This window comes from Penicillium cataractarum (assembly GCF_028827025.1).
Source record: "Penicillium cataractarum strain IBT 29864 chromosome Unknown utg000002l, whole genome shotgun sequence".
Classification (NCBI taxonomy): Eukaryota; Fungi; Ascomycota; class Eurotiomycetes; order Eurotiales; family Aspergillaceae; genus Penicillium; species Penicillium cataractarum.
This window is the reverse complement of record NW_026622738.1, coordinates 4,380,059-4,405,434: the sequence shown is the minus strand read 5'-3', so window position 1 is coordinate 4,405,434 and position 25,376 is coordinate 4,380,059. Positions and strand designations below refer to the sequence as shown.

The 25,376-nt window shown below is 51.4% G+C and overlaps 9 protein-coding genes across 9 annotated transcripts; 5 read left to right on the top strand and 4 right to left on the bottom strand.

The window, feature by feature from the left end:
- Positions 1 to 722: 722 nt before the first annotated feature.
- N7496_003622 (uncharacterized protein) lies at positions 723 to 1,700 on the top strand (the record flags this gene model as incomplete). The annotated part of the gene is made up of 1 exon (XM_056696553.1): positions 723 to 1,700. The coding sequence occupies one exon, from the start codon at positions 723 to 725 to the stop codon at positions 1,698 to 1,700; it is 978 nt and encodes a 325-aa protein (XP_056558765.1).
- A 201-nt stretch (positions 1,701 to 1,901) lies between these two features.
- Positions 1,902 to 4,700, bottom strand: N7496_003621 (tetratricopeptide repeat protein; the record flags this gene model as incomplete). Its single annotated transcript, XM_056696552.1, has 1 exon — positions 1,902 to 4,700. The coding sequence occupies one exon, from the start codon at positions 4,698 to 4,700 to the stop codon at positions 1,902 to 1,904; it is 2,799 nt and encodes a 932-aa protein (XP_056558764.1).
- A 281-nt stretch (positions 4,701 to 4,981) lies between these two features.
- N7496_003620 (glycoside hydrolase family 5 protein) lies at positions 4,982 to 6,559 on the bottom strand (the record flags this gene model as incomplete). The annotated part of the gene is made up of 4 exons (XM_056696551.1): positions 4,982 to 5,647; positions 5,704 to 6,084; positions 6,145 to 6,409; positions 6,462 to 6,559. The coding sequence occupies 4 exons, from the start codon at positions 6,557 to 6,559 to the stop codon at positions 4,982 to 4,984; spliced, it is 1,410 nt and encodes a 469-aa protein (XP_056558763.1).
- Positions 6,560 to 7,009: 450 nt separating this feature from the next.
- Positions 7,010 to 9,710, bottom strand: N7496_003619 (putative APSES transcription factor (MbpA); the record flags this gene model as incomplete). Its single annotated transcript, XM_056696550.1, has 3 exons — positions 7,010 to 7,689; positions 7,748 to 9,401; positions 9,468 to 9,710. The coding sequence occupies 3 exons, from the start codon at positions 9,708 to 9,710 to the stop codon at positions 7,010 to 7,012; spliced, it is 2,577 nt and encodes an 858-aa protein (XP_056558762.1).
- A 408-nt stretch (positions 9,711 to 10,118) lies between these two features.
- N7496_003618 (uncharacterized protein) lies at positions 10,119 to 11,177 on the top strand (the record flags this gene model as incomplete). Its single annotated transcript, XM_056696549.1, has 1 exon — positions 10,119 to 11,177. One exon carries the CDS (start codon positions 10,119 to 10,121, stop codon positions 11,175 to 11,177), a length of 1,059 nt encoding a protein of 352 aa, XP_056558761.1.
- A 523-nt stretch (positions 11,178 to 11,700) lies between these two features.
- On the bottom strand, positions 11,701 to 12,565 carry N7496_003617 (putative glutamine-serine rich protein MS8; the record flags this gene model as incomplete). Its single annotated transcript, XM_056696548.1, has 3 exons — positions 11,701 to 11,815; positions 11,888 to 12,321; positions 12,425 to 12,565. The coding sequence occupies 3 exons, from the start codon at positions 12,563 to 12,565 to the stop codon at positions 11,701 to 11,703; spliced, it is 690 nt and encodes a 229-aa protein (XP_056558760.1).
- A 1,140-nt stretch (positions 12,566 to 13,705) lies between these two features.
- Positions 13,706 to 14,107, top strand: N7496_003616 (YbjQ family protein; the record flags this gene model as incomplete). The annotated part of the gene is made up of 1 exon (XM_056696547.1): positions 13,706 to 14,107. The coding sequence occupies one exon, from the start codon at positions 13,706 to 13,708 to the stop codon at positions 14,105 to 14,107; it is 402 nt and encodes a 133-aa protein (XP_056558759.1).
- A 2,916-nt stretch (positions 14,108 to 17,023) lies between these two features.
- On the top strand, positions 17,024 to 18,665 carry N7496_003615 (sugar transporter family protein; the record flags this gene model as incomplete). The annotated part of the gene is made up of 3 exons (XM_056696546.1): positions 17,024 to 17,203; positions 17,276 to 17,950; positions 18,018 to 18,665. The coding sequence occupies 3 exons, from the start codon at positions 17,024 to 17,026 to the stop codon at positions 18,663 to 18,665; spliced, it is 1,503 nt and encodes a 500-aa protein (XP_056558758.1).
- Positions 18,666 to 20,746: 2,081 nt separating this feature from the next.
- N7496_003614 (GPI inositol-deacylase) lies at positions 20,747 to 24,285 on the top strand (the record flags this gene model as incomplete). Its single annotated transcript, XM_056696545.1, has 3 exons — positions 20,747 to 21,325; positions 21,415 to 23,778; positions 23,833 to 24,285. The coding sequence occupies 3 exons, from the start codon at positions 20,747 to 20,749 to the stop codon at positions 24,283 to 24,285; spliced, it is 3,396 nt and encodes a 1,131-aa protein (XP_056558757.1).
- Between the last annotated feature and the right edge of the window lie 1,091 nt (positions 24,286 to 25,376).

Sequence of the window (25,376 nt, the reverse complement as noted above, 5' to 3'; positions counted from 1 at the left end):
CGTATGATCGCCAACAGATCAACCCCGAATAACGTTAGCTTTGATGGAAGGATGGCAGAATGTAATACTCTAATTGGCTAGTAAGTTATCTCATACGCTAATATGACACAAAATACCCTAGTTTAGGGCCCCATACCTGCCCCTGATCACACCTCGATCTTGATAATTCCTTACAGCTCTTTTCTTTTCCGCACCTATCATGGAACCCAGATTAACTTACTTCTCCTTGGCCAACCATGAACCTCTGCATTCACGACACACCATATTTACTTGCCCTCTCTCTACTCACTGCCACTATCAGCATAATAATCAAACCCAGCGGACGGCAAACATTCATTGAAGATGTCAAGTGGAATATACTATCTTTCGCCCCATTTCGATCCGGGAGAATCGTCTTGAATCTGGTCATATATTTGACCCACTTGCGGCTCCTGAATCTGGCTGAGATAAATACCAGCTTGAGGCTTCTCTCTCACCTTGAGTTCCCGTTGCAATCGTCTAGCCGTGGGCGCGGAGTGTGGCCGCGTTTGACGCGGCGAGTTCTTCTCATCGGGGGAACATTGCCGCTATACGCGATATTGCTAGCTTCAACGAGTGATCGATGGATGCACGTCTTTATGGGACTTTTAGTCTCTGAACCTGTGCTGGCTGAAGTATTATGGTTTTTCAGGGACTCTTTACATGATGCTTTCACTGTACGCAGAGGCTGGCCTCGTCGTATTATGCTTCTAGCGAACGCCTTCCTTACAGCCGATCATCTCACCAATGACGATGCCAATAACGAAGGCATGAAAGTTGGAAACGAGAAAACAGAGCATACAAACCTGGAACCACCAGCTGTTCTAAGAGATAATCTCTGCGATCGCATAAATCAGCTCTGGTCCAACGAGATCAACTCAGAAATCACTTTTGCAGCATCTTCCCTGCCTCCAGAACATGACGCGAACCTCGAACGAATTCTATCATCGAATGTCCGTGTTTCCCAGTGGACATGTGGGCACTGGCGCTGCCTTGTCTACGTGATTTCGCGTATTACCATGCGTACCATCTCCTTTGCTTGGTATATCGAGCAAGCGTTGATCCTCTGGCTGCTTCGCGTGGACCTACACCCAGTGACGCTCCGAGTTTCCGACAAGCTGCTAGAGAACAATGTTCTTGGAGGTGTTCTCACCGGTTTCTACCAAATATCTCGCGTCTTAATTTTGATCGCCGTGGCACATTTCTCTTCCAGGTTGCTATTTATTCGCCTGACCAAAGTCGAGCGGATAAAGCAAGCTTTACAAGATCTTGCCGTCTCTGCGCCGGTCAGCTATAAGGGAATTATAGTGTTCATCCAACTATTCATGCCGAACATTCCGGGCTTTCTTTTTATTCGAGCTACGTCCTCCTGGAATCAATCACTGACAACGGAAATCCTGTCATATACTATGGAGATCGTGGTGATTCTTATCATTTGCATAATGGGCTATCGACTCCTCCTCGAAGTGTCTTCCAACTCTAAATCGTCGTTGAAAACAGATATAGCTCCTGAGAGCGGCTGCCAGGATACCCTGAACTTGGAGGCTTCAGCATTGCGCGAGAACAAAGCGCCTCAAGGGCGATCCGAGTACCCTCAACTTCTTACTAGCTCTCGCTTTCAGATATTCCGGTTAGCCATTTCGATTCCTACCATGATTGTCTGGGTTTGTATTCGTTGTTAGATTGGCTTGCCAGGACGATGTCAATAAGCTTCTGAACAGAACTGATTATCGAACGTGAATCAAAGAGGCATGCCCGGGTATACTTGGACTATTGCCAGACCCTCTGCAGGCAACTGCGAAATACTATATGGACACAGTCTCCAAGACATCATAAACGTAAATCTTATTGTCATCAAAGCTATACAAGCATGTATATACATACTAGTTGCCAGTAACCTCACTCTGCAACTCCTTAAGCTTCTCCCAGCCCTCAGAGTCCTCCCAGAACTCCTTACCCTTACCCATGATTCCACGAACAGCACTCCGGGCCTTGAACCGCCAGTCACGCATGACCATCTCCGCCTCAGCGCCGCCCTCAGCCTTCTGCTCTTCATGATCCATGGGTCCGTACCGCGCATACCCATCACGAACCAACTTCTCGGTAGCGCGGACGACGGCCATCCAAGGCTTTTCATCGCCCATCTGGAACGCACCCTGCGCAGAGGCAGCAACGGTAGCCCGCCAGGCCTTTTCGTGGGCATCTAGCGCACGGCTGGGCCGGTTGCGGAACATTTCCACGCGGGAGACGAGGAGCCACAGGGCTGCTGAGTGGGTGATGAGGGGGACGATGTTGTTGTCCACGAGGGAGATGATTTGGCCCGGGATGGTACCTGTGCGAACGACGAGGCCATCGCCGGATTGGATGAGGAGGGAATCGTAGTCGAATGCCGTGACGAGGAAGTCGACGAGCATGCTCAGGATGGGAAGGTCGATGCACTTTTCACCCTTCTTTTCGCCGAGGAGCTCGATGATACGCTTCTGGGCAGTGATCACGTCGCGGAATGGAGTCGCTGGTGGTGGGATTGAGGCTGCTACTGTGAGCACGTTGTCCCAAATACGGGCTTCGCTGTGTTTGAGTTGGGCGGCGCGCAAGAGCGCAGCCAGGGCATCTCGCTTGCGCTTGTGTGGGTCAGTCTCCTTGACTACTTCCTCGCCCGTGCTTTCGTCGATTTCGACCTCTGGGGTGGGCTCGGGGGCTGTTGAGCGGAGCGTGGCGACGGCCAAGTTACTCCATCCCTCGGCATCGGTATCGTCTAGTTGCACGGTGCGGGTGAAAGACTCGACAGCATCCTCAAACCGCTGGAGTTCAAGTTGCACGCAGCCCAGAGCAAACCAGGAACTCTGGTTCAGACGGTTGACGTGCAGACCCTTGCGGTAAGCAGCCTCGGCCTTTTCCAGCTCAGGTGGCGTGAGGCCCAGGTAGTGACGAGCAAGAGAGCGCTGAGCCCGGGAGTATCGCTGTCCAGAGATATCCCAAGCACGCTCATACAACTTCTCGTCCTTCTCAATATCTCCGAGAATACAGAAGAGTCGGGGAGCATCTGCGGGCAGTGTAGATCGCTCCGGACCTTCAAACTGCTCATTCTCATCATCTTCGCTAGGGCCCTTGGCCTCGTAGAGCTGGCGGCGCACCATAGTTCGGGCCTTAGCTTCGCGCTCAGTAGCGGCGTAGCAAAGCGCCGCTTCAGCCCACATCTGCAACCGCTCGTAGATTTCAAGGGCAGTACGGAGACCACCAAGCTCGACCCAGCGCTTGGCCAACTCGGCCTCCAGATTCCACCGCGTGGAGAAATTCATCAACCAAATATATTCCAATCGATCAGAAGCAGGAGCCGACTCGGACTTCTCAGGTCGTGGAAGGAATGTGGTAGGATCGGAAGAGGGTTGCTGAGCAGCGGAGTCATCAGTGGCAGTATCCGCGATGACCTGATCAACAAGTGCCTGCAACTGCAGAACAGATCTCTCTACGGTACGCGAGCGGAAGCCCTCCACGCGACTGCGAACCAGCAGTGCCTCTGTGTAAATCTGCCAGTTCGAGCTACCGCCCTCCAAGACACGGGTAGCATAAGGTTGCGTTTCCTCGCGGGTCAGGCCGTTCTCGGGGGCAGTATTGGTGATAGCGGACGCCATAGCCAGCAAGATGGCTGAGTCCACGGGGTTAAGGATTGGCTGATCATTGGGATCGACAGACTGCAAGCCTGCAGAGAGCTCATCCGATACAGTCGATGACTTCTTGTCGGCAAAGGAAATGGCCTCGAGGAGTGTGTCATCATTCAGATCCAAGTTCTTAGGACCCGACAGCTCCGTCGACTTGGGTGTTTCATCAGCACTCTTAGCCACGACGACAAGCTGACTGATATCGCGATCCTGGAACTTGGTCCGCTTTCCCAGCTTTCCAGTCAAGGCGAACTCAAAGTTCCGAACCTGAGAAGCCTGATCAAGGTCTGCCCGGGCTTTCCCATCAAATCCATGGTGTGTGTTGATAATAGCGCGCTCTAGCAAGAACCGACCCCTCTCTTCAACGTCAAGCTCGGCCTTAGCCAGACCCTCCAGATCCTTATAGATTTCATCCTGCAAGGTACTCGTAACTTCCGAGAGCATCTTCTGGTGGAGGAAATTGACGCGCACGCGCGCAGTCTTTGCCGGAACCGAGGCATCATTACTCGCATCCACGAGCAGAGCCTTGGCGACAGAGAAGAGTTCAGAGTTGGGCGTGAGCTTGTAAGCCGCTTCTCCATCAACAGAGAGATCACGAATGATCTTAGCCCGCACGGCTCGCAGCGTAGCAGTATTGCTTCGCAGGGAAGAAGGGAGGACTACTTCTGCCGAGTTGAAGTCCAGGGGAGGACCGGTAACGTTCGACTGGAGGAAACTGAACAGCGCCGCAAGACCAATGTGCACGAGCTGCGATTGTATTTGCTCCAATGTCAAGCCGTCGCGAGCGGTTTGGAGGACAGCGCGGGCCTGATCGGCAACGAATGTGGTATAGGAAGACTCTGAATTGACAATCTTTGCAACTGCTTCGCTGTCAGAGGCATCGTGGCCGAGAACCTTTCGTGCGAGGGGTAGCTTGAAAATGGGGACGATGTGTTCGGAGGTCAGGCGAACGGGGTCATATCGGGCGTTGAGGGGGGCATCGAAGACGCCGTTGAGCGTGGGAGGGTAGACAGATTCGGCCATGTCGACTGAGTGTGTCGAGTCTTTCGTTCACAAGGGCCGAACTGCGTCGCTTGACTCCACGAAGCCTCAATCGGTGAAAGTGCGAAACCCCGCGATCTTTTCGATTTTTCTGCTTATCGATAATGTGCGGATATTGGAAAGTGCGTGGTAGTATTATCCTGCACCAAATCTTCATCATTACTCAATTGTATTACCACGCACATCTATATGCCCCTCCTTTAGAACATCATTTAAGAAATGCCCAGTCATAAGCTCTATTGATCTCAAATATACACATTCCCTCACTTTGATGTGCGAGCATGATCCTTCAGAATCTGATTCAACCCATCCCGCTGCACACACTCATCAAAATGGAAACTCTTCGCAAGCTCCTCCAGCTCCTTCTCCTCCATCCCCTGGAACAACGCCGCAAATTCATCCGAAAAAGACGGCGCCAAAAACGTGTTGAACACACTTCGCATCACATGCATCTCCGTGTTCCAGTGAGTAGGATACGTATACTTTGCCGTCGGACTAACACTATCAATCCAGTCCACCAAAGGTCGCAGTGCAGCTTCAGGGTCCGACGCAGGTCGCTGGCCCCACTTGTCCAGCCAGAATAGGCGCTTCTTCTCCAGGAATGGCTGGATGGTCTTGTTCCATTTGCTCTCCGGGTTAGTGTAGAGCATACCCTGTAGACCGATGTCTTTGTAGAGCCAGATTGACCAGCTGATGTTGTACTTGTCGTAGATGCGTAGTTGCTCGCCGAGTAGGTTGTATCGGTCTTGGTTGATTGTTGCCGCATCAGCATCAAGGGCTGGGTCTGCGTAAACGGGACCGAATTCGCCGTTCCAGATGGGAGTCTTGTTTTGGAGCATGAATTCTGCTTTGCGGAGGTATTGTCGCTCAAGAGTTTGCTTTTGCTCTTCTGTAGCTTTGTAGGCATCGCCGGTGGGGAAGCCCATTGTCTAGACAAACTCCCGTTAGAACCATGAATACCTCCAGCTGAGTCTTTCCAACGCACCGAGTAATCATGCATAGCATAAACGCAATTCGGCAGCACCTTATCGAATCCCCTCCACTCCATAGCAAAGGTATTCCCATCCAACCACAGTATATGATGAGGATCAACCTCGCGAAGTTCCTTCTCAATTCGCTCATAGAACGCAGGAAGTCGCACATGCTGAGGATCACACGGCTCGTTAAGAGGATTATACCCAGCGACCCAAGGGTTATCCTTATACCGAGCAGCAATCTGCTGCCAAAGCCACACAGTCCGGTCCTGATGATCCTTATAATCCCAAAAGGCCGCATAGTTCGTCGGGTTATCCGAATGCCAGTCCGGGTTCTGGCCACCGGGAACGGTATGCATATCCAGGATAGTGTAAATACCATTTGCAGCGCACTATAAGTCATGGTATTAGCCTCGACAAAGGGGAACCGTAATTGACAGTGGAAAACAAACCAAATCAATCACACGATCAAGATGCTTGAAACCAGAAGATTTGATAACCCGCGGCGCCATATCATCTTCAAAGTGGCGATAGTTAAACGGAACACGGAGACAATTGAGACCCAGACTCGCGAAGAACTTGGCGTCAGCATCGGTGAAGAAATTCTCCAGCCACTTGTCGAAGAAGAATTCGTATTTCTCAGTCCCAAGGACTCGAAGCATAGCCGCTCGGTGCTGGGATTCATGACCGGGGAATCCGGTGATGAAGTTCTCCATACTGGGATCGTTCAGTAAGATATCTCATTCATGACGGGGGGAAGCTGGCATACTTCATCCATCCTCCGATCGCGGCTCCGCGCAAGACCACTTGCTTTCCATTGCCATCGACGACGGTATTATCTTTTACTTGAAGAATTCCGCTGGCCATGGTGGATAGGCCTTGTAAGTCTAGCTGTGATTAAAGAGGGGTTCCAATGTCAGCGTTGGAAGTGGACAGACCAGCATCCTTTATAAGCATCGTGTTCAACCGGACTTTTACCGGTAGTTAATTCGCATAACTCTCAAAAATGGAGCCCGACTGCGGGGGAATTGGAGACACGGTCATTTCGGCGTTGGCAAAGGACTTGGCTGGCTTGGGGAAACTACCCCGGTCCATTGCACCGGTTAAATCTACACGCATTTAGGCTGTGACCCCCACGCTAGCCAGAACATTAGGAACAGCAAAGTCATACAGAGTGCATGATGCATTAAGTTAATAGATACAAAGACATGCGAAATTGACATTGGAGTGGGCCACCCGGGTATTCGAATCATACAATAAATGCAACAAACGCCGTTCCACAAAACGCTCACACGATAATGATAACAATCAGTGCGACTACCAGTCCTGTCCACGATCCCGCATGAGAATCTCGATAGCCTCTTCCTCAGGAACGGGATTTTCGTTCAGGTCGATGACACACTCTGTCAGACCTTCGGCTGCATCGTCCACTTCTTCGGCTGACCAGCCCGTGCATGCCATCACCATGCGACGGTAGTTCTGTCCGAGAACTACATTCTTGGCCTTTAGATCCTCAACTTCGGTCATGATACCAGCGTTCCAGTCTTGATAGCATTGCGTGCGATGTCTCAGCACATCTGGCGAAGGAATAGTAGCCAAGAAAGCCACTTGCTGAGCAGAAAACCCAGCGGACGGATCAAACGTCTCCCCGAACAAGGCGTCAAACGTGACAGGATCCACTCCAGAGCTCTTATCGGCATCACCAATTACGGCAACCCGAGAGAGGTCAATTCCTGGCGTGCCCTTCAATGTGCTCAGTAAGTCCTCGGAAGACCGCTCCAGGTTCTTGATACGCCGATCGGTCTCAACTCGCTCTGAACCCTTTTGCTTCAACGAATCCAGCTGCTTTTGTTCAATCTGGCGGGCTTTGGCAGCCGCGCGGATTTTGGTGTGCCAGTGGTCAAACTTTTCTTGCTTCTGGGTGATGCTGGCCGCTAGGTCTCGGTCAATACCGCCGAGAGCCTCTTCGACCATGGTATTAATTTGCGACAAGGCGGCTAAGGTGAAGTTAGTATTAAGATGATAAAAAAGCATTGAGCGCACGTAAGTTCTTACCATCGAGAATCTCCTTCTTTGACTTTGCAAGCTGGTCAATAAAAGTGTCGTTACGACCACCAGCTTGCTGCGATTGGCCATTGCCATCGACCATATCAACACCAACACCGTAGTCAGCAGGCCGAAGTCCCGTGTGATTTGGAATGTGAGGATCTGCGCCCACTTCCAGTAACTGAGGAACGAGCACTGATCGTGCACGTCCAGCAAGGTTCAGAGCAGTATCACCTTGCTCGTCGCGTAAATTTACGATCTCCGAGATGAATCGGCCTAGCGAGATGACCTCACTGCCTTGTGACCCATTCTGCGTGTGATCGCCATTGGTGCTAGAAATCCCACCATGTCGAACTATGAACTCTAACAGAGATTCAAGATAATGCTTTGCGGAGACGTGTCCACCGCCACCGGTGGCTGCCATGACAGCGATGTGGTGCAGAATAGTCCGCCCACTGTAGTCGACCATATCAATAGTCGGAGCTAGGGCCTGAAGTAGACGAGGGAAACTTCGGTAATCAAGATTGTTGCGGGTTCCTACCGCCTTTTGCAGAGCAGTCTCGCCCGCGGCGTTAACCCGCGCGATGCTCGCACCTTTCGCTACTAGAGCATGAACTAGCGGCATACGTGCCAGCATCGCAGCCCAATGGAGGGCATTGTTTCGGTACTCATCAAGAGGAATCTCAAGATCTTCGCCCGTCAACTGCATGAGAGCAGGGTGGTTAGAAAAGTCCTTGATGCGTTTATCAAGGAACAAGGTCATGATGAGCTTCTGCTTTTGGAAGCCCTCGGGATCTGAAGCGGGAGGAATAGCCTCAGCACCACGCTTCTGTCCATCATCCATTGGCGGCGGCGGAAGATCGAGGTCTTGATAGAAGGAATCATTAGGTTCGGTGGGGGTAGGTTCATGCATGGAGAGATTGGATGGTTCTCTGTGCAACCCGATTGGCGGTCCATGGTGCGATGAAGAGCGAACACGCTTGCGTGGGGGTTCCACAAATTCCTCGTGGTCATCATGTGGCTGGAAGCGATTCTGTAGACTGCTGAATCCGCTGTCGGACATGTTGTACATGCTCTGCTGGCTGCTAAACGCCATTTGTGACTCTTGGCTGCTCATCTGCTGTGATGGCTTGCGAATGACGCTTGGTCGGCGGCTGTTCCCACTCGGCGAATCGAAGCGGGCCTTGCTGATGGCATTGACTGCAGTTGCTGCCGTGCGGGAGATATTCTGGAAAAAGGTTCCTTGCTGGGGCTGCGACATGCTTCGATTCTCTGCGCCACTGTAGAGACGCTTGCGCTGAGCGGCCATAGCCTGCTCTTTCGTAGGGGTATCGAGGGAGCTCTGGGAGGGACCGCCGGAGCCATCGGGGCTCATATCGTATTCCAGCAATGGTCGCAGCAATTCCTCCACATGGTACTCGCGGCACAGATCAACACCTCGCTGGTAGTTGACCCAGGTACCTTGGTACTTTCCGTAACCACCTTGGACCTTCTCATGCTCTCCGGCAGCGATTTCCTTCTCCAGAGTCTTCGTGCGTCGAGCCTTGACGACACCGGCCACCTTTAGAATTTGAGTTGCGTTCAACCAGGAATCGGATCGACGTTTCATAACTGCGACCCCATTGACCTCCATTTCGTAAACGGAGACATTGGAGTAGACCGCCTAGAACGATATCATATCTCATTAGCATTTTTGAAATTCCGAAGCATCAGCAGCGACATGACGAACGCGGTAGATCTGCGGCTTCAAGTCCTCCTGGTAAGACATCATCGACCCATAATCATTTCCACCATCATAAGTGCCGTTGAAGCTGCCACGAGCGGCGCCGTTGGGGACCCCAAAGGAGGACATCTGCGATCCTTTCGGCGGCGGCGGAGTTGCTCGAGGGGTGGACGAGAGAGATTGTGAATTGTGAAGAATTTTGTAAGCCAAACCGTTTGCTGATCCTGTGCTACTCTGTGAGTAGGACATAACTGCAGGAGAGAGGACCTTTCCAGCACAGTCAGCAACCAGCCAGCCCAAAAAAGGTGTGACCCGGGTAGGAAATATTGGGGGAAGGTGGAGATAGTTACCGGATGGCGGGAAGACGCGAGCAAAAGGAGGCGCGTGGCTACCACCCCTTCAGTGAGGACAGCGGCAACAACCGATAACGAAGAACCATAAACGGAAAGCACCAGCAGCGAGAAGGAATTCAAGAATGTGTCAGAAATAAGATCAAGATCAAGATCCGAGGCACAATGCAAGGCGAGGCGCAAGTCGCGGGGTTTGTGGAAAGGAAAAGAGGCGCGTCCGTCCCGTGACACGCTCTGCCGCCAAGGTTTTCGCGTTTTCGCCGTTTTCGGATGGTTTAAGGGAAAAAGGGTCAGTCCAACTCATCCCATGGCGTCTATACGATTATCTCGCCCACTACACACTCCAGATCCTACATTATGGCGATCATTATATCGAGCTACTCTACGGGAATGCACTTATCTCCCTGATCCCATTGCTCGAGGATACATGCGTGAACATGTCGTGCATCGTTATCGTCGATCTCAAAAATCCCAACGCTCAGACCTCGATTTAGCCCGGTCAGCCAGACAGGGTCTATCTATCCTTCAAAGGGCAAACCAGGGCTATCAGCGTCCACTCGAGAAAGTGCTTTACATGTCATATGGTCGCACAGGAAAACGACGACATGAGTTACTGGCCGACTTGATGAAGCCCCAAGTCCCTAGAGACACCGAGGCCGTGAAGGAACTCATTGCTCAACCAATCCAATTCGAAGATGGCTGGGAACCGCCAGAGGTTATTATGAGTCTTGCAAAATCTCAAATGCACAATGGTCTCTTGTCTTCTTCACGCATTCGGCCTATACTGAAGAACTTGCGTCCACCAATTCCCGAGACGAATAGCTGGGGCAAACCCGTGCCTCGAGTTCGTCGAGTCAATATCCGAAAGAAATGGTACGGTAATTTGTTGGATACTCTTCTACCACCACTACCGTATTCGGAGCTCCGAATTCTAGACGGGTTGATTCAAGGAACTGCGGCCTGGGCTCCACGGGCGAGACCGGTTGAACCGTTGACATTCAATGTTAACGATGAGGAGAGTGACCCTTTACTGGACTTCTTAACAAAAGGCCCTCAAAAGGGTCACACATTCCGCGAATATTCAAGTGGTCGACCGCACGAAATCACCGACCGCTTCATGCGTCGTCTATGGAGACGAGTCTCAAGTCTCGTCCCCCGGAGACAATACAGCGTCACGATGAATAAGTGGTTCTTCATTTGGGACACTCCCAAGGCAATGCCTCAACTGGCTTTTGAGGTTGCTACCACGGCAAATCTTGACCATGTCTTTGGCCAGTCAGATGTCAAAGCCAGAGCTAGGAATAAGGGCAGGTCCGAGACTCCACCGGACACTCCGGATACTTCTAACCAAGAGCCAAAGGTCTAGCCTGTATCATCGTGATCCATCGACTGGAGTATCAAAATGCTCTCTGTATCACTTACTGTATTATATTCGATATACCCCAAGAATCCAATCTACCAAGCATCAATCCTATCAAGCTTGAGCCGTCATCTGCAACATAGAGATTACTACATACTAGTTCAACCACGACTTGCAAGAGAGAGGGATATCGAATTGGATAAGCATTGGAAATCATAAACACATAAAGAATAAGAGCACAAGGACAGCGGCTAGACCGAAGAAAGCATTCCTCCAAAGCCAGTATCGATACGTTTAAAAACGGGGTATAAGAATATCGCACATCGCCATCACCAGACCAGCCGAGTCAAGCGTCATAGGTAAGCATAGTTCCTCAGCAATAATTTGGCATGGCAGTGCCAGGCTCGTATAGCCCAGCCAACACCATCTCCAACCATTCTCCCAGACTCAATTGAATTTCAAGCAATATGAATAAAGCTGCAGCAGAGAAGCTAGTCCCTACGAGGAAAGGCATGCTCTACCGCGAAACTTAATCACTGGAAGAGCTAGACGAGCTCGAGCTAGAACTGGAACTCGAGCCACGACGCTTGTGGTGCTTGTCCTTCTTATGCTTCTTCGCCTTCTTCTCCTTCTTGTGCTTCTTACTACAAACAAAGAAATCAGCATCAAACACGGATATATCACCATCGCAAAAACCATATTGCGGACAAACTTACACCTCGTGAGTGGCCATGTTCATTCCCACCGCACCCAAAACCGCACCACCCGCCGTTCCCAAGAATCCACCCCCCAACTTGTGGCCCGCAAACCCACCAGCTGCGCCACCGATGAGCGTGGATCCAAGACCCCGTTCACCCTCCGGACCTCCCGGCCCAGGCGCATACCCCTGTTGGTGCTGGGCTGCTTCATTGCCGTAGTATGAAGCACTTGCCCCGCCTTGTTGGTACGGCTGCTGTTGCTGGGGCGGGTAGGGCGAGTGGCCGCGATCCTGGGGTGGCATTTGCTGGTTGTGGCCGTAGGGACCACCGCCGGGGTATTGGCCCTGTTGGTGCTGCTGCTCGTAGGGTGGGGGAGCGTAGCCGTGTTGGGGCTGGCCGTAGGGAGCAGGAGGTTGGCCCCCATATTGTGGCTGGCCGTAGTGTTGTTGCTGCTAAGATGGATTGGTCAGTGCTAGCGCTTGGAATAGATGACAAGGCTGCGCAACTCATTGCTTTGCCGATGGTATGCGCGAGCTGTCGCAAGAGTCAACTCACCTCTGGAGGATAGTGGCCTTGGGGCGGGGGACCGCCGTGGCCCTGTTGAGGCGGATAATAACCCTGGCCCTGCTGTTGCTGTTGGCCATAGTAATCGCCGCCGCCGTACTGGTTGTTGGGGGGACCACCGTAATGCGACATGATGAAAGCAGGTGTGATTTTTGGAAGGAGAGGATGGAAAGATGGAAAAGAGAAGAGGTGTGAGAGGAAGGAGGTTGAGAAAGTAGAAGAAACAAAAGTAAGCGATGCGACAGTCAGGAGCGGCGCAATTTAACCAAGTATCCCGTGGCAGCAGACCAGCGGCACCTTCGGGATTAGCGGGGCTGAGGAGGGGATGAAGCACCGCCTCAAATCCATTCAGCTTTCATTATAATTTCAGGGGGCCCGTGGATCAGCAGCACAGCCTCCTCTCAAGCCTCATCTTACTCGCAGAACTACGAAACTGTGGCTCATGAGCCACAGGAAGGAGGTTCCAGATTGAGTAGCCTAGACGTTAGTATCTATTCATAGATTCTAGATTGTGAGGTCCTTGCTCTGAGGAACATATGGGAAATGGTGTCATAAGTACGACGTACAGAACTCGAAGCTTAAGTGTATTGGATCGCCCCACACTTGACACATGGGCTTAACCTTTCCCGCGGGAACATGCAGGAAGGGAATTTGAGGAATCAACAAGGAGTCAGGGACCAAGAGGCATTCAGAGATCTCAAACCACAGACCAGTTTCATGTTTAGGAGGTATTCATTCATTATGATGCATTAGCTTTCGTCTAACCTGCTATTTCCCTAGAACCTTAATGACCCGCCATGGAGATACGAAGCCTTCTTCAATGCCCCGCTATTTTACAACACACTCCAATCTTTAAAGAACGTTCTAATCGTTTAGAACAATCTATTTGTATAGTAGGCCATAGGCGTATGATCCATTTCACACTTTAGCAAAGCACTCTACATCCGCTCTTCTTTGCCCGAATACGAGGTTACCTTATCGGGGCTCACGATCCTCGAAAATCCCGCATGGGCGGGTATGACGGCATAATACGAGACTAAACGATCACCCTTTATATAGAGAGCAAAACCACTCCATATCTCTATTTAAGCTACTTATAATTCTACTGTGCAAATCGCTGATCAAATCAAGTGTAAGATATAATCTATCCTTCTACACTCGTCAACCGAGCCTAACCCCCGCCAAGCCAACAAGACAGCACTCTCCCAGCCCCTCATACATACACTACTATAACAACCACAACCACAATCACTTCCATCCCACCCTCCAAACATGGCAGGCTCCTCCAAAAAACCCGACGACAAAGACGTCCCCTCCTGCTTCACCGACACCCACGGCATAATAACATCAACAATGAACGACCTCCCCGGGTACAAAGTAACCAAAATCCTCGGCACAGTCTACGGCATCACAGTCCGCGCCCGCAACTGGGGCGCAGATATCGGCGGCGGACTGCGTACGGCCGTTGGGGGCGAGATTCGGATCTTTACAAATCTCATGTATACGTCGCGCGAGGAAGCGATGGAGCGGTTGGTTGGGGAGTGTATGAGTCGGGGTGGGAATGCGATTATTGCGGTGAGGTTTGATATTGCTACTTTTGGGTCTTGTTCGCAGGTTTGTGCGTATGGGACTGCTTGTTTGGTTGAGAAGGTTGAGGAGGTTGAGGGGAGGTGATGATCGTGGGAGTGGATGTCGTATGAATGGAGGGAAGGGGGATGGGGAAGTCGGAGGGTGGAAATTGAGGATTTAATCATGTATCCCGTATCGAATATAATACTATTTTTTCTAACGACACGGTAAATTGCGAACATCTGCCCGCGACAAAGGTGAGCATCAGCAATTGAGACGATACGGGAAAGCCTTGTTGGGTTTGAATTGTCTCGAGCAAGTAATCTCTTTTATTGACCTGTAGTTCCAAGCAACAGCTTCCCTTTGAGGCAATTTCAGTGAAGTTTTAGAAGATTTAGTTGATCTATATTCAAGGCAGAGAAATCATACAACCAAGAGATGTATCGGGCGACACAATCTCCCAATATCTAGTAGATACTCCAATCACGTCCGCGGAGTATCATCAACCACTTATCAATTACCCAACCCAATAAACTTCTATGATTTATAAACATATATACTACCGGAAAATCCCGTTAACCCCTCAAGCATAACCTTGAAACCTCCGGTAATTGCGCCAAAGCACTGACATGAAAACGGGGCTACCCCCCACGGCCATACAGTTCCTACGAGACACCACATTCCGAGTCAAAGCTTGGACAAGGAGTGGAGACGTAGAAATAAATATCCCGGGGGTTCTGCAGGAACTAAATGAACACGGCGAAGACATCCAATACGATCAACCGTGTTTAACGTGGTGGCTTCTTGGCCCGGGTGCGGTTGGGATAAGCTTTGGTGTCTTGTATTCTCAAGGGATGCCATGGGAGGGTCGACCAATAAGACCGTCTACGGTTCTTCGGGGGTTATCGTAGGTTTGTAAGTCGGGGGTTGTTACATTAGATGACGAGTCAAGGTGAGCATTGTTAATGGGACGGTGTTTGTGGCCAATCCGGGGTATTGAAAGTGTAGGCCTAACGCAGGATGGATGTCGGGAACAATAGGGAAAGCAAGGACTATGGTATGGCAAGTAATTACCCCGGTTAATAGGAATTATAGACTACCGAGTACTGTACCTACACTATAGTTAGTTGCGGGGTGTACGTAGTCAAAGGAAATTGATACTCCCCCTCCATCCGGCAAATTCTCGGAATTATCCCGGACTACTTTACAAATCCTCGCTAATTATCTCTTCGGAGGCAACAGCGAATGCAAAATTGAAGTATGGCAAGGGTACTCGGCCAACTCCCGAAAGTATATCCAATCCACAGCAACAGGCAAACCATCCCGACTCCGCATTATGATGTACATGCTAACCGCACGGCCTTTGGACAAACCCTATGCCGCCAAGCTTCGACCCCAGGCCCGCCGAGTCTCGGAGAGAAAGAATAAAAAGGTTATTTGCTGGGGCACGCCAACCTGAAAGAGCCCCAAGGCCGAGGCGGGTTTCTGGTCGGTGACCTATGGGGGTACGCCAGTATGTCAACACGAGTGAAAAGTATTCCGTTGCAAGGTTGCAACATTTCTCCGGTCGCGTAGTACTATACTATGTCTTGTTTGTGTGGGTGGAGATGGTCGGCGTTGAGACAATTCTGGCTAAATCGGCAACTTCAGAGCCCGTTAATCGAGCCGAGGCTAAGCCGAGTGTTAGCGGGTTCGGCAATAGGTGCTTTACTCGCAAAGAGTGCCTCAAGGCTGGAAGGCTTGGGAGAAAAATTCCGTATGGCTTACGGACAGCGCCTGCCCGTGCCGTGTAGTGGGTCGCGGGGGCCCGAGAGAGATTTCTTCTCTCCAGGTTCCTCTCCACATCCCCAGTCTGGGCACTGGGCACTGGGCAGATCAACATGGAGGCTGACTCGGATGGGATCGGGAGGGAATAAAAGGCTATTCGCGTATCTCACTCTGCTCCGGATGCAAACTGTGTACGAGAGAGACTTTTGGTGGCTTCATGAATTCGTGAGGAAAGTAAAAAGCGAGCGGACAACCTCCGAGCAGGGTCTTAAGGTGTGATAACGTGACGTGGGCGGGGGGAACTGGCGAAGCTCTTGCCCAGCGATGCTTAGTGCGGAGAGGCTTGGTCTTGGCCTTGACTTGGCTGTAACTCTCAGTAAACTTTCTTAACTACGCAAAGAATCCCGAGAATAACTCGGCATCTTAGACGTGCATGGGGCCGTCTTTGATTCTCTGATCACACCTAACCCGTTCCTCTGCCATGTTACCGGCGAGGAGAGCCAATCTGCATCGCGCAGGCCACGAGGCAAATTGACTTCTCGGTGGGGACGCCGGAACTCTCGTGGTTGTAGTGTACGCTAATCGGTTATGCTGGTCGGCGATGCCGCTCTTCTTATTCGTCGGGGGTAACGTTTATTGTGGCTGTAGGAATGGGTCCGACAAGCTTGACGTCGTGAATGAAGAGTGGACGGAGGTGATCTAGCTGTGGAGGCTAGAGATAAATGTTAGAGAAGTGGAGTATAGAGTATGGAGTCTGGCATGGAACAAGTTTAGCTGAAGCCATCGATTGACTTGACCCATGATCCCCCGAGAGAAAAGCACGCTCCACCACTTCCCCAGAAAGTGCACAGATCGGCGGTGCCTTTGGGAAAGCAAATCATTTCTCTCCAAACTGGACGGCGGACCGTCAGCACAACGAATGAAACCCACGGCCGCATCCCTGTTTATCGCAGAGAGCGGGGTTTGGACTTCCTATAGTCGTTCGTAAAAAGACTCGGGCCATAAGACCAAGCTTGAATTGGATTTTTTTCTTCTTTTGACCGTGGGGTAGTATTTAGAGTCACATCCTCCCTCACTTTCCCCCAGCCTTCTCTTCTCCATCCCTTTTCTCATCTTTCTCTGTACCACGTCCAAACCCCAAAAGGGTCTCTTTCGTGTATCCTCGGTCTCTACTCCCCACGGCATTCGGCTTGAATCTTCTTCCTTTTCGGCTCCTAAATCTAAGCGCCGACTAGCCCCGGCAGCAGTGCAGCCATGGCTGAAACGCACGACCACTCTGCGCACGCGCAACCCTCGCCCGATGTCGAGGAGCACATGAGTGTCGGGCGATACATCGCGACGCGCCTCCCGACCCTGGTGCCGCCTATGAACCCGGCTCCAAATCCATTCAAAGCCTTGACTCTGTTAAACCGACAACAATGGATGTTCTTCCTGGTACGTGCCATTCCAGAACTAGATTCTTAACTGTATGGAAAATATGCAAATCAGCTTACTGACCACCTGCAGGTCGCCTTCTTCGGCTGGACTTGGGATGCCTTCGATTTCTTCACCGTCTCCCTGACCACCACTCAGCTGGCCGAAACATTTGACAAATCCATCACCGACATCACCTGGGGTATCACCCTTGTGCTGATGCTCCGATCCATTGGCGCCATCATCTTCGGTATTGCCTCTGATCGGTATGGCCGTAAATGGCCCTTTGTCGTTAACCAGCTCCTCTTCGTCGTCATCGAGCTCGGCTGCGGTTTCTGCCAAACCTATAAGCAGTTCCTAGCCTGCCGTGCCCTCTTCGGTATCGCCATGGGCGGTCTTTACGGTAATGCCGCCGCTACTGCTCTCGAGGACTGCCCGTCCGAAGCTCGTGGTATCGTCTCCGGTCTGCTGCAGCAGGGCTATGCGTTTGGTTATCTGCTTGCGACTGCGTTTGCGCGTGGCTTGGTCGATACTACCTCCCATGGATGGCGCCCGCTGTATTGGTTCGCGGCGTGCCCTCCCATCTTGATCATTGCCTTCCGTTTGTGTCTGCCGGAGACGGAGACTTTCCGCCGTCGTCAGGAGGCGCGTGCGGAGATGCGTGGTGGTGTTGCGGCATCTTTCGTGTCGGAGGGTAAGGTTGCGATTAAGCGACACTGGCTGCTGTTGATCTACCTGGTCCTGCTCATGGCCGGTTTCAACTTTATGGTATGTAATCACCACAGCTGCAAATTACAGCCCGGGCTCTCTCTTTCTAACACCTTCCTCCTTCTAGTCCCACGGCTCGCAAGATCTCTACCCCACAATGCTCAGCAACCAATTCAACCTCTCCAAGAACGGCGTCACAATCACCCAAGTCGTCGCCAACCTCGGCGCCCTCTCGGGCGGTACCCTCTGCGGCTGGGCCAGTCAAATCTTCGGCCGCCGCTTCTCCATAATCGTAATCTGCATCGGCGGCGGTGCCCTCCTCTACCCGTACACCTTCATCAAGAACGAAAAAGTCATGGCGGCCGCTTTCTTCGAACAATTCATGGTGCAAGGTGCCTGGGGTGTAATCCCCATTCACCTCATGGAACTCTCCCCGGGCTCCATCCGCACCTTTGTCGTCGGTACCGCGTACCAACTGGGTAACCTCGTTTCATCCGCTAGTTCGACCATCGAGTCCACCATCGGCGAGCGGTTCCCACTCCCTCCTACCAAGGCAGCGCCCCACCGCTACGATTACGGCAAGGTTATTTGCATTTTCATGGGCTGTGTCTTTGCGTATGTGATTATTTTGACGTTTGCGGGTCCCGAGCGTCTGGGTCGGAACTTTGATGCTGATCACGATGCTGATTTGGCCGTCGTTGCGGCTCGTCGTGGTATGAATCGCGATGGGTATGAGAGTGATCCTGAGAAGGCGGTTGCTACGCAGCGGGACTGAAAGGAAGAGTGTGCGTCTGTGTCTGGGTGGGAGCTTTGGATGTCTCTTGCTTGTATGGGGTTATTGGTACCCCTAGCTGCCACCTGAATATATCGGGCGTGCTTTTGCTTACGCTGATTTTTGATGTGAATGACTGAGATATGATGGAATTTGTATGAGATAGGATGACATGAGATGGATGCATTGCTAGGTTAATCTTATAATGAAACTTTGCTACTCGCATATATATTGCAAACTCTGAAACGTCGTATATTTAACCCATGCATTACCGAAGACGATGAATTCAGAGTCGGTCGGATCGCGACACTCGACACGGTATACCTAAGATCGACCAAGTAGTCAGTCAGCAAGTATCCCACAAGATGACCCCACATCTGAGGCTGCCCGCCACCGAACCTTCATTTAAGTTTGAGGAGTGGACCCAATCCGAATCTGCTTAATTATTGATATACTCATACCGGGTGTACCGGTCGCAGTGTTGAATGTGTTTTTCTTCATGTGGGTTTTTTTTCATGTGAAAGCAAAGACAAGAGAGGGGATAGGAGGAGAGGAAGTGCGGGGTATGAAGCATAGGGCATGGGGATGGGGGTAGAGTAGACTTACAAGGGTGGTAGATGCTGGTGAGACGGTGAGGTGAAGAAGGAAAGTTGGATGAGGAGTCAGGGGAGTCTTTTATAGGGCGGAAATCCTGGGGTAAAAAGTCTTTTCTGTAGTGCAGTGCGGGGGACTGTATTGTGGGATGGACTGGGTTGATTACCTCGTTGTTACCCCGACTTTATGCATGGAAGCTTACAGGGGATAACCTGGACGAGCCTAAGGTACCTGAAGTACCTAACCTTACCAACGTAGAATAAGTATCGAGTCTTAGTAAGAGATCACACCATCTCCTAACATTACCTAGTAGCCTTACTAGATGGTTATGTATGGAGGAGCTAGTGGTAAGTATATACTCTGGTACCCTACTGCAGGTAGACCATTTAGTAGTCCACATTTATTAGTTATCTTTAAATAGTCACTAGAAGCTCAGCTGAACCGTCATATCAAGTCCGAGAACAGGCTAAACCCCAAGCTTGATTTCTTGGCTGAGACCTGGCGGGATAGAGGTACGCGTCCTGCAGGTTCGTGGCTGCGATATATGGTTGCCTGCCAAGCTATGCTGGGAGAGATAGGACTTGGCTGACATCAATATTTATCATTGGAGTTGTAAGAATAGATAGAGTGTAGATGGCATTCTGAAAGTCATAGCCATAGTTGTGAGTACTGCTATAGAGCTCTATGGTCATTGGTTTAGTCTTGAATAGGGTGGGAACTGCTAGTTTAGCGCCTGCTGGTACCGATGAGTGTCTCAGCGGCCGGTAGTTAGCTATATAGTATGGTATATGTTGACCTCGGAACCAATATATGATACTTAATGTTTATCTCGCTATTAGATCCTAATATCTACTCCAGGGCTGTATATACTTGCACTAAGCTCGCGCAATCTCCTGCCAAGACTGGAAATACCAATTCCGTCCAAATGTCCAGAGGAGCACTGATCATCGACCACAGCTTGATAGTATCACATTCTACACTTCTATCACAATACTAGGTAGTTTTCCCTTTGCCTAGTTACCTGATTAATCTTTTACTAGACACTTCCCTAATTTCTAATCTCAATTATACTTATCCAAGTCCATTTTGTGGAGCAGGGCCCAGGCACGTCAAGGGACCTCTTTTTTTTTTTTCTCTTGGCCAACCAACCAGCGCGCGGATAAACCCACCCACGCCGTTCCGCCCAAAACCTCCTGGACTCTTCCGGTGTCCTGCGCCCTCTGCTCCAGCTTTGCCCTGCTCTGCTCAGTTTCGGTCCTCCTCGCATTCCAATCTTCCTCCACCCCCCTTCTCTCCCCCCCTCTCCCTCTCCTCTCCTCTCATCCCTTTCCCTCCTTCGCTTACGATTGGGTCCTGCGAGGCCGACAACCAACCGAGAGACCCTCCCCCCGTGCCAAGATCCACCCCCATCCAACCCCCCCCAATTCCATCCCTCCGTCTTGTCCTGCTTGTCGACCGGTGCTGGATGAGTCCCGACTCCGCCTCCTCCAATGCACAGACGCTCGTCTGGCTCCCCGGTCGCGGACGACTCTGACGATTCTCCCGTACGCTCCTCGGACGATCATGGGAACGGTCACGGCCCCGGCAATGCTATCGATCCTTCCAACGATAAATCGCGGTCGCAGATAGCCCGTCACGGCACCAGTTTCGATCTTCGCCGTGACAACGGCCGTTCCACGCCGCGCTCGCGGAACTCTAGCCTGTGGCGCACTCCGTCTGCTCAACCTTCCAACGATACCAAAACTATGCCATTGGGCTCTCCGAGGCTGCCTATGGAGGCGCCCTCTCCCGATGGCCGCCGCGCGCGTCAGTCTAGTCTGCGCAGTCCCTGGTCCTGCTCTATCCTGACGGCCTTGACGACGTTCTTTGCCGTCGCGTTCTTGTTCTCGACCGTGCGCTCGTTCACTAGTCGCCAGGTCGGCGGAGATGGATGTGGTGTGCCTATGATGAGCCCGACGTTCATTCGGATGCTAGAGTTTGATACGGAGCATACGCGGTTTGCGAGCAAATACAACCTGTTTCTATATCGAGAGGAAGGCGTGGATCCGTACACGCAGGACAATATCGGGGTAAGCTTGAAGGCAGTCGTGTTACTGGGGTTGCGCGGAGCTAGATTGGATGGGAACGTGTTACTGACGGTTTTCTTGCGTTTCTCCAGTTGAACGGCGTCCCCGTACTCTTTCTCCCCGGAAATGCTGGCAGCTACCGGCAGGTCCGGTCTCTAGCAGCAGAGGCCTCCCGGCATTACTACGATGTAGTTCGACACGACGAAGAGCGACACGCCGCCGGCACACGCAGCCTGGACTTTTTCATGGTGGATTTCAACGAGGATATGGCGGCCTTCCATGGACAGACCTTGTTGGATCAGGCGGAATATGTGAATGAGGCGATCTCGTACATTCTATCGTTGTACCACGATTCTCGCCGAACTCGCCGGGATCCCGGTCTTCCTGACCCGAGCGCGGTGATCCTGATCGGTCACTCTATGGGCGGTATCGTGGCTCGCACTGCTCTCACCATGGCGAATTACCAGGCGAACTCGGTTAACACGATTATCACCATGTCGGCACCTCATGCGAAACCGCCCGTTTCTTTCGACTCGGATATCGTTCATACATATAAGCAGATCAACGACTACTGGCGGGAGGCGTATTCGCAAACCTGGGCCAATAATAACCCTCTCTGGCATCTCACGCTGATTTCAATTGCAGGTGGTGCACGCGACACCGTTGTTCCGTCTGATTATACCAGTATCTCATCCCTGGTTCCAGAGACGCATGGGTTCACCGTGTTTACCTCGTCCATACCGAATGTGTGGATCGGCATGGACCATCTGTCGATCACCTGGTGCGATCAATTCCGGAAAGCGATCATCAAGTCGCTATTTGATATCATTGATGCGCGACGCCCGTCTCAGACGAAACCCAGAGCAGACCGTATGCAGTCTCTCAAGCGGTGGTACTTGACTGGATTGGAGTCGGTTTCCGAGCGGACGCTGTCCCAAAAGGAGCCGAATACTCTGTTGACACTCGAAGATAATGCCAATACTATTCTTGCGCAAGGCCAGCGGCTAGTGCTTCGCGAGCTTGGGCGGCAGCACGGTCCTGATGTACGCCTTTTGCCTATCCCACCGCAGGGTGTTTCTGGCAAGAAGTTTACGCTTCTCACGGATCAGAGGCTTGATAAGCAGGGCAACATCGAGGTGCTCTTCTGCAGCGTGTTCCCGTTGAACAATGGCCGGTCAGCCATTTTCTCCATGAATTTGGATTTCTCAGGTGGCACCGTGGGCTCAACTCGGTTGGCTTGTAAGAGTGCTGCAGAGGACGTCATTTACCTGCCATCCTCGACGCGGACGTCGAAGAATGCGTACGACCGCGTTCCTCCGTTCTCATACCTCCAGTATGACCTGGAGAACCTAGCTGAACATCAATTCGTGGCGGTCGTTGACAAGGCCAATGTCCCCACCCCGGGTTTCTTGGTGGCCGAGTTCTCGGACAGCTCTGATTCCATGATCCGGGCCAAGGTTGGCCTGGGCAGTCTCCTGAGCGCCGGTCTGAAGATGCGGTTGCCCGCTAATCGGCCCATGCTTACGGAAGTGAAGATCCCAGCACTACACTCCAGTCTTCTCAACTACAAGCTGAAGATTACGAGGCATCCGCAGAAGGATGAGCTCTTTGCGCCGCTGCTCCGCCAGTCCATTCCGGATCCACACGAGTCTAAATTCTTTGTGAACGTCAACGATGTCCATGTCAATCTGCATGGCGTTGCGCCATTCATGCCGTCCCCTGTTCGTGACTCGGCATCCGCTGGTGGTGTGTCCTTCCAGCTTTGGACTGACCCCAGCCCCGGTGAGACCGTTGATATCTCGTTGAAGATTGATATCACTGGCAGTCTGGGTGAATTGGTGATGCGGTATCGTACCGTCTTTGCTGCATTCCCGCTCCTTGTCGTGGCCCTCGTGCTTCGCAAGCAGTTCCAGGTATACGACGAGACAGGATACTTTATTCCCTTCACGGATGGTCTTGACCGGGCTTTGCGGTCCTCTCTGCCGCTTTTGTTGGTTGCCATGTCGCTTCTGGCTTCTTCCCTGGCTACCACCAAGGCTCTGCCTCAATCCGACGACCCCTTCCACTGGCGGACCAACTCCACCGAGACGCCACTTGATTTTACAAAGAACGATCTACTGCTTGGCTCTCAGGATGCTTTCTTCTGGTTCCTCGTCCCGATATTTGGTCTCATCAGCGTCGGTGTTTGTGTCCTGGTCAACTATGTTGCCCTTTTCCTCGTGAACATCTTCTCCCTGGTCTACGGCGCCGTCAACAGCAAGTCGGGCTACATTCGTCGCGAGGACAGAGGCAATCTACCCATCTTTAGCGCTCCCACCCCGCGCCGTCGTGTCATTCATACCGCGATTCTGCTTCTTCTCGTCTCGACTGTCATCCCTTACCAGTTCGCCTACATGGTAGCCTGTATCGTGCAACTAGCAACCACCGTGCGAAGCCAATGGCACGCCAAGGAAACCGTACGTTCCTAGAATCCCCTGAATCAAAACTCCCCCTTCCTAACACTCTTGCAGAGATCAACCTCCCACCTCAACTTCGGCAACTACGCCCACTCCATCCTAATTCTGATGCTCTGGATCCTCCCAATCAACGTACTCGTCCTTCTCGTCTGGGCCCACAACCTAGTCGTACACTGGTTCATGCCCTTCTCCTCACACCACAACGTCCTCTCCATAATGCCCTTCCTCCTACTCGTCGAAACCATGACCTCCGGCGCTATGATCCCCCGAATCACCACCCGCTTCCGCCACGTAACCTCCATGCTCTTCTTCGCCATCGCCATGTACTCCGCCGTCTACGGCGTTACCTACGCTTACTTGCTGCACCATCTGGCTAATTTGCTGGCGGCATGGTTCGTCGGCATTTATCTTGTTGGCAGTGGATTTTCGCCTCGGAGGTTATGGCGGATTATCGATGGTGATGAAATGCCGGAGGATGGCGGGAGACATGTTAAGAAGAAGCCATGAGTTTTCGTTGATATGCATTGTTTTATTGTTTGGAATAAATTCTGTTTTCTTTTTATTTTCTTTTCTTTACTTAGTTTGTCTATTGTTTTCTTTTTGTCGGATGTCCGGCTTTTGGTGTTGCGCATGGGAATGGAGTTTGAGCGTTTTTCTTTTTTCCCCTATGTGGTTTTTTTTTCCTTTCTCCCCGTTCTTTTTTCTTTGATTGTACAGATCTGATCGATCCGTCCTCAATACCTATCTTTCCTTTTTGAACATCATACACTCCGCTGCTTAATGGTCACAGATGACGGGTCACAGGGTGCTGTTTGGAAGGGTCATTCTTATTCCTTTCCTATCACGGTGTCCCTTGACTAATCGCCTTTTCCTCTACGACTGGCGGAGTTCTCGTGTATATACCTCGAGCGATGCCATCTTCCCCTTTTACATTCTTTTTTTCTACCTCTTTCTATCTTCGTGTTCTCTTGTTCCATGTACTCTGGACATAGAATTCTTCTCTTTTTTTCTGGGGTTCAGGCTGGTTTGGTGGTTTTTCTTCTTGATGGTGGTTGGACTTGGATGGTGGATGTGCATTTGAGGCGTGGTACTACTGATAGATTATCTTTTTGAATACTACTAATTTTGTGACTATTACTTGTTGAACTATGGTGTATGGATTCCTACGGAATTCCTGTCATTCTTATGCGTCTTGATACTGGGATGAGGGATGGGTTTATGAAGCTGTTATAGACATGGTGTGTCCCGGGTAGATACTCCAAAGATACTAGAGGTTTTGATGCAAAGCTGAATAGCTACATACTTACCCTCCAGCAACATAGAACCAGCTTTGTCGTACAACCCCTTCCCTACCTACTTATCAACCCCTCCCAAAAACCGGTGCATCTCCTTCTATAACTTCTCCAGTCCCAATTTCTCCGTCACCATACAAACACCTTCCGTTCCATTCCAACCATTACCCTCCATCCCTCCCCAATTCTGAATCTAGTCCTACTTCAAACACCTCCCTCCATGTCCACCATCTGGCGAAACACAAACACCCTCTTCACCTTCCTAACCTACACAGCCCTAACCCTCTGGTTCATCCTCCTCGTCTT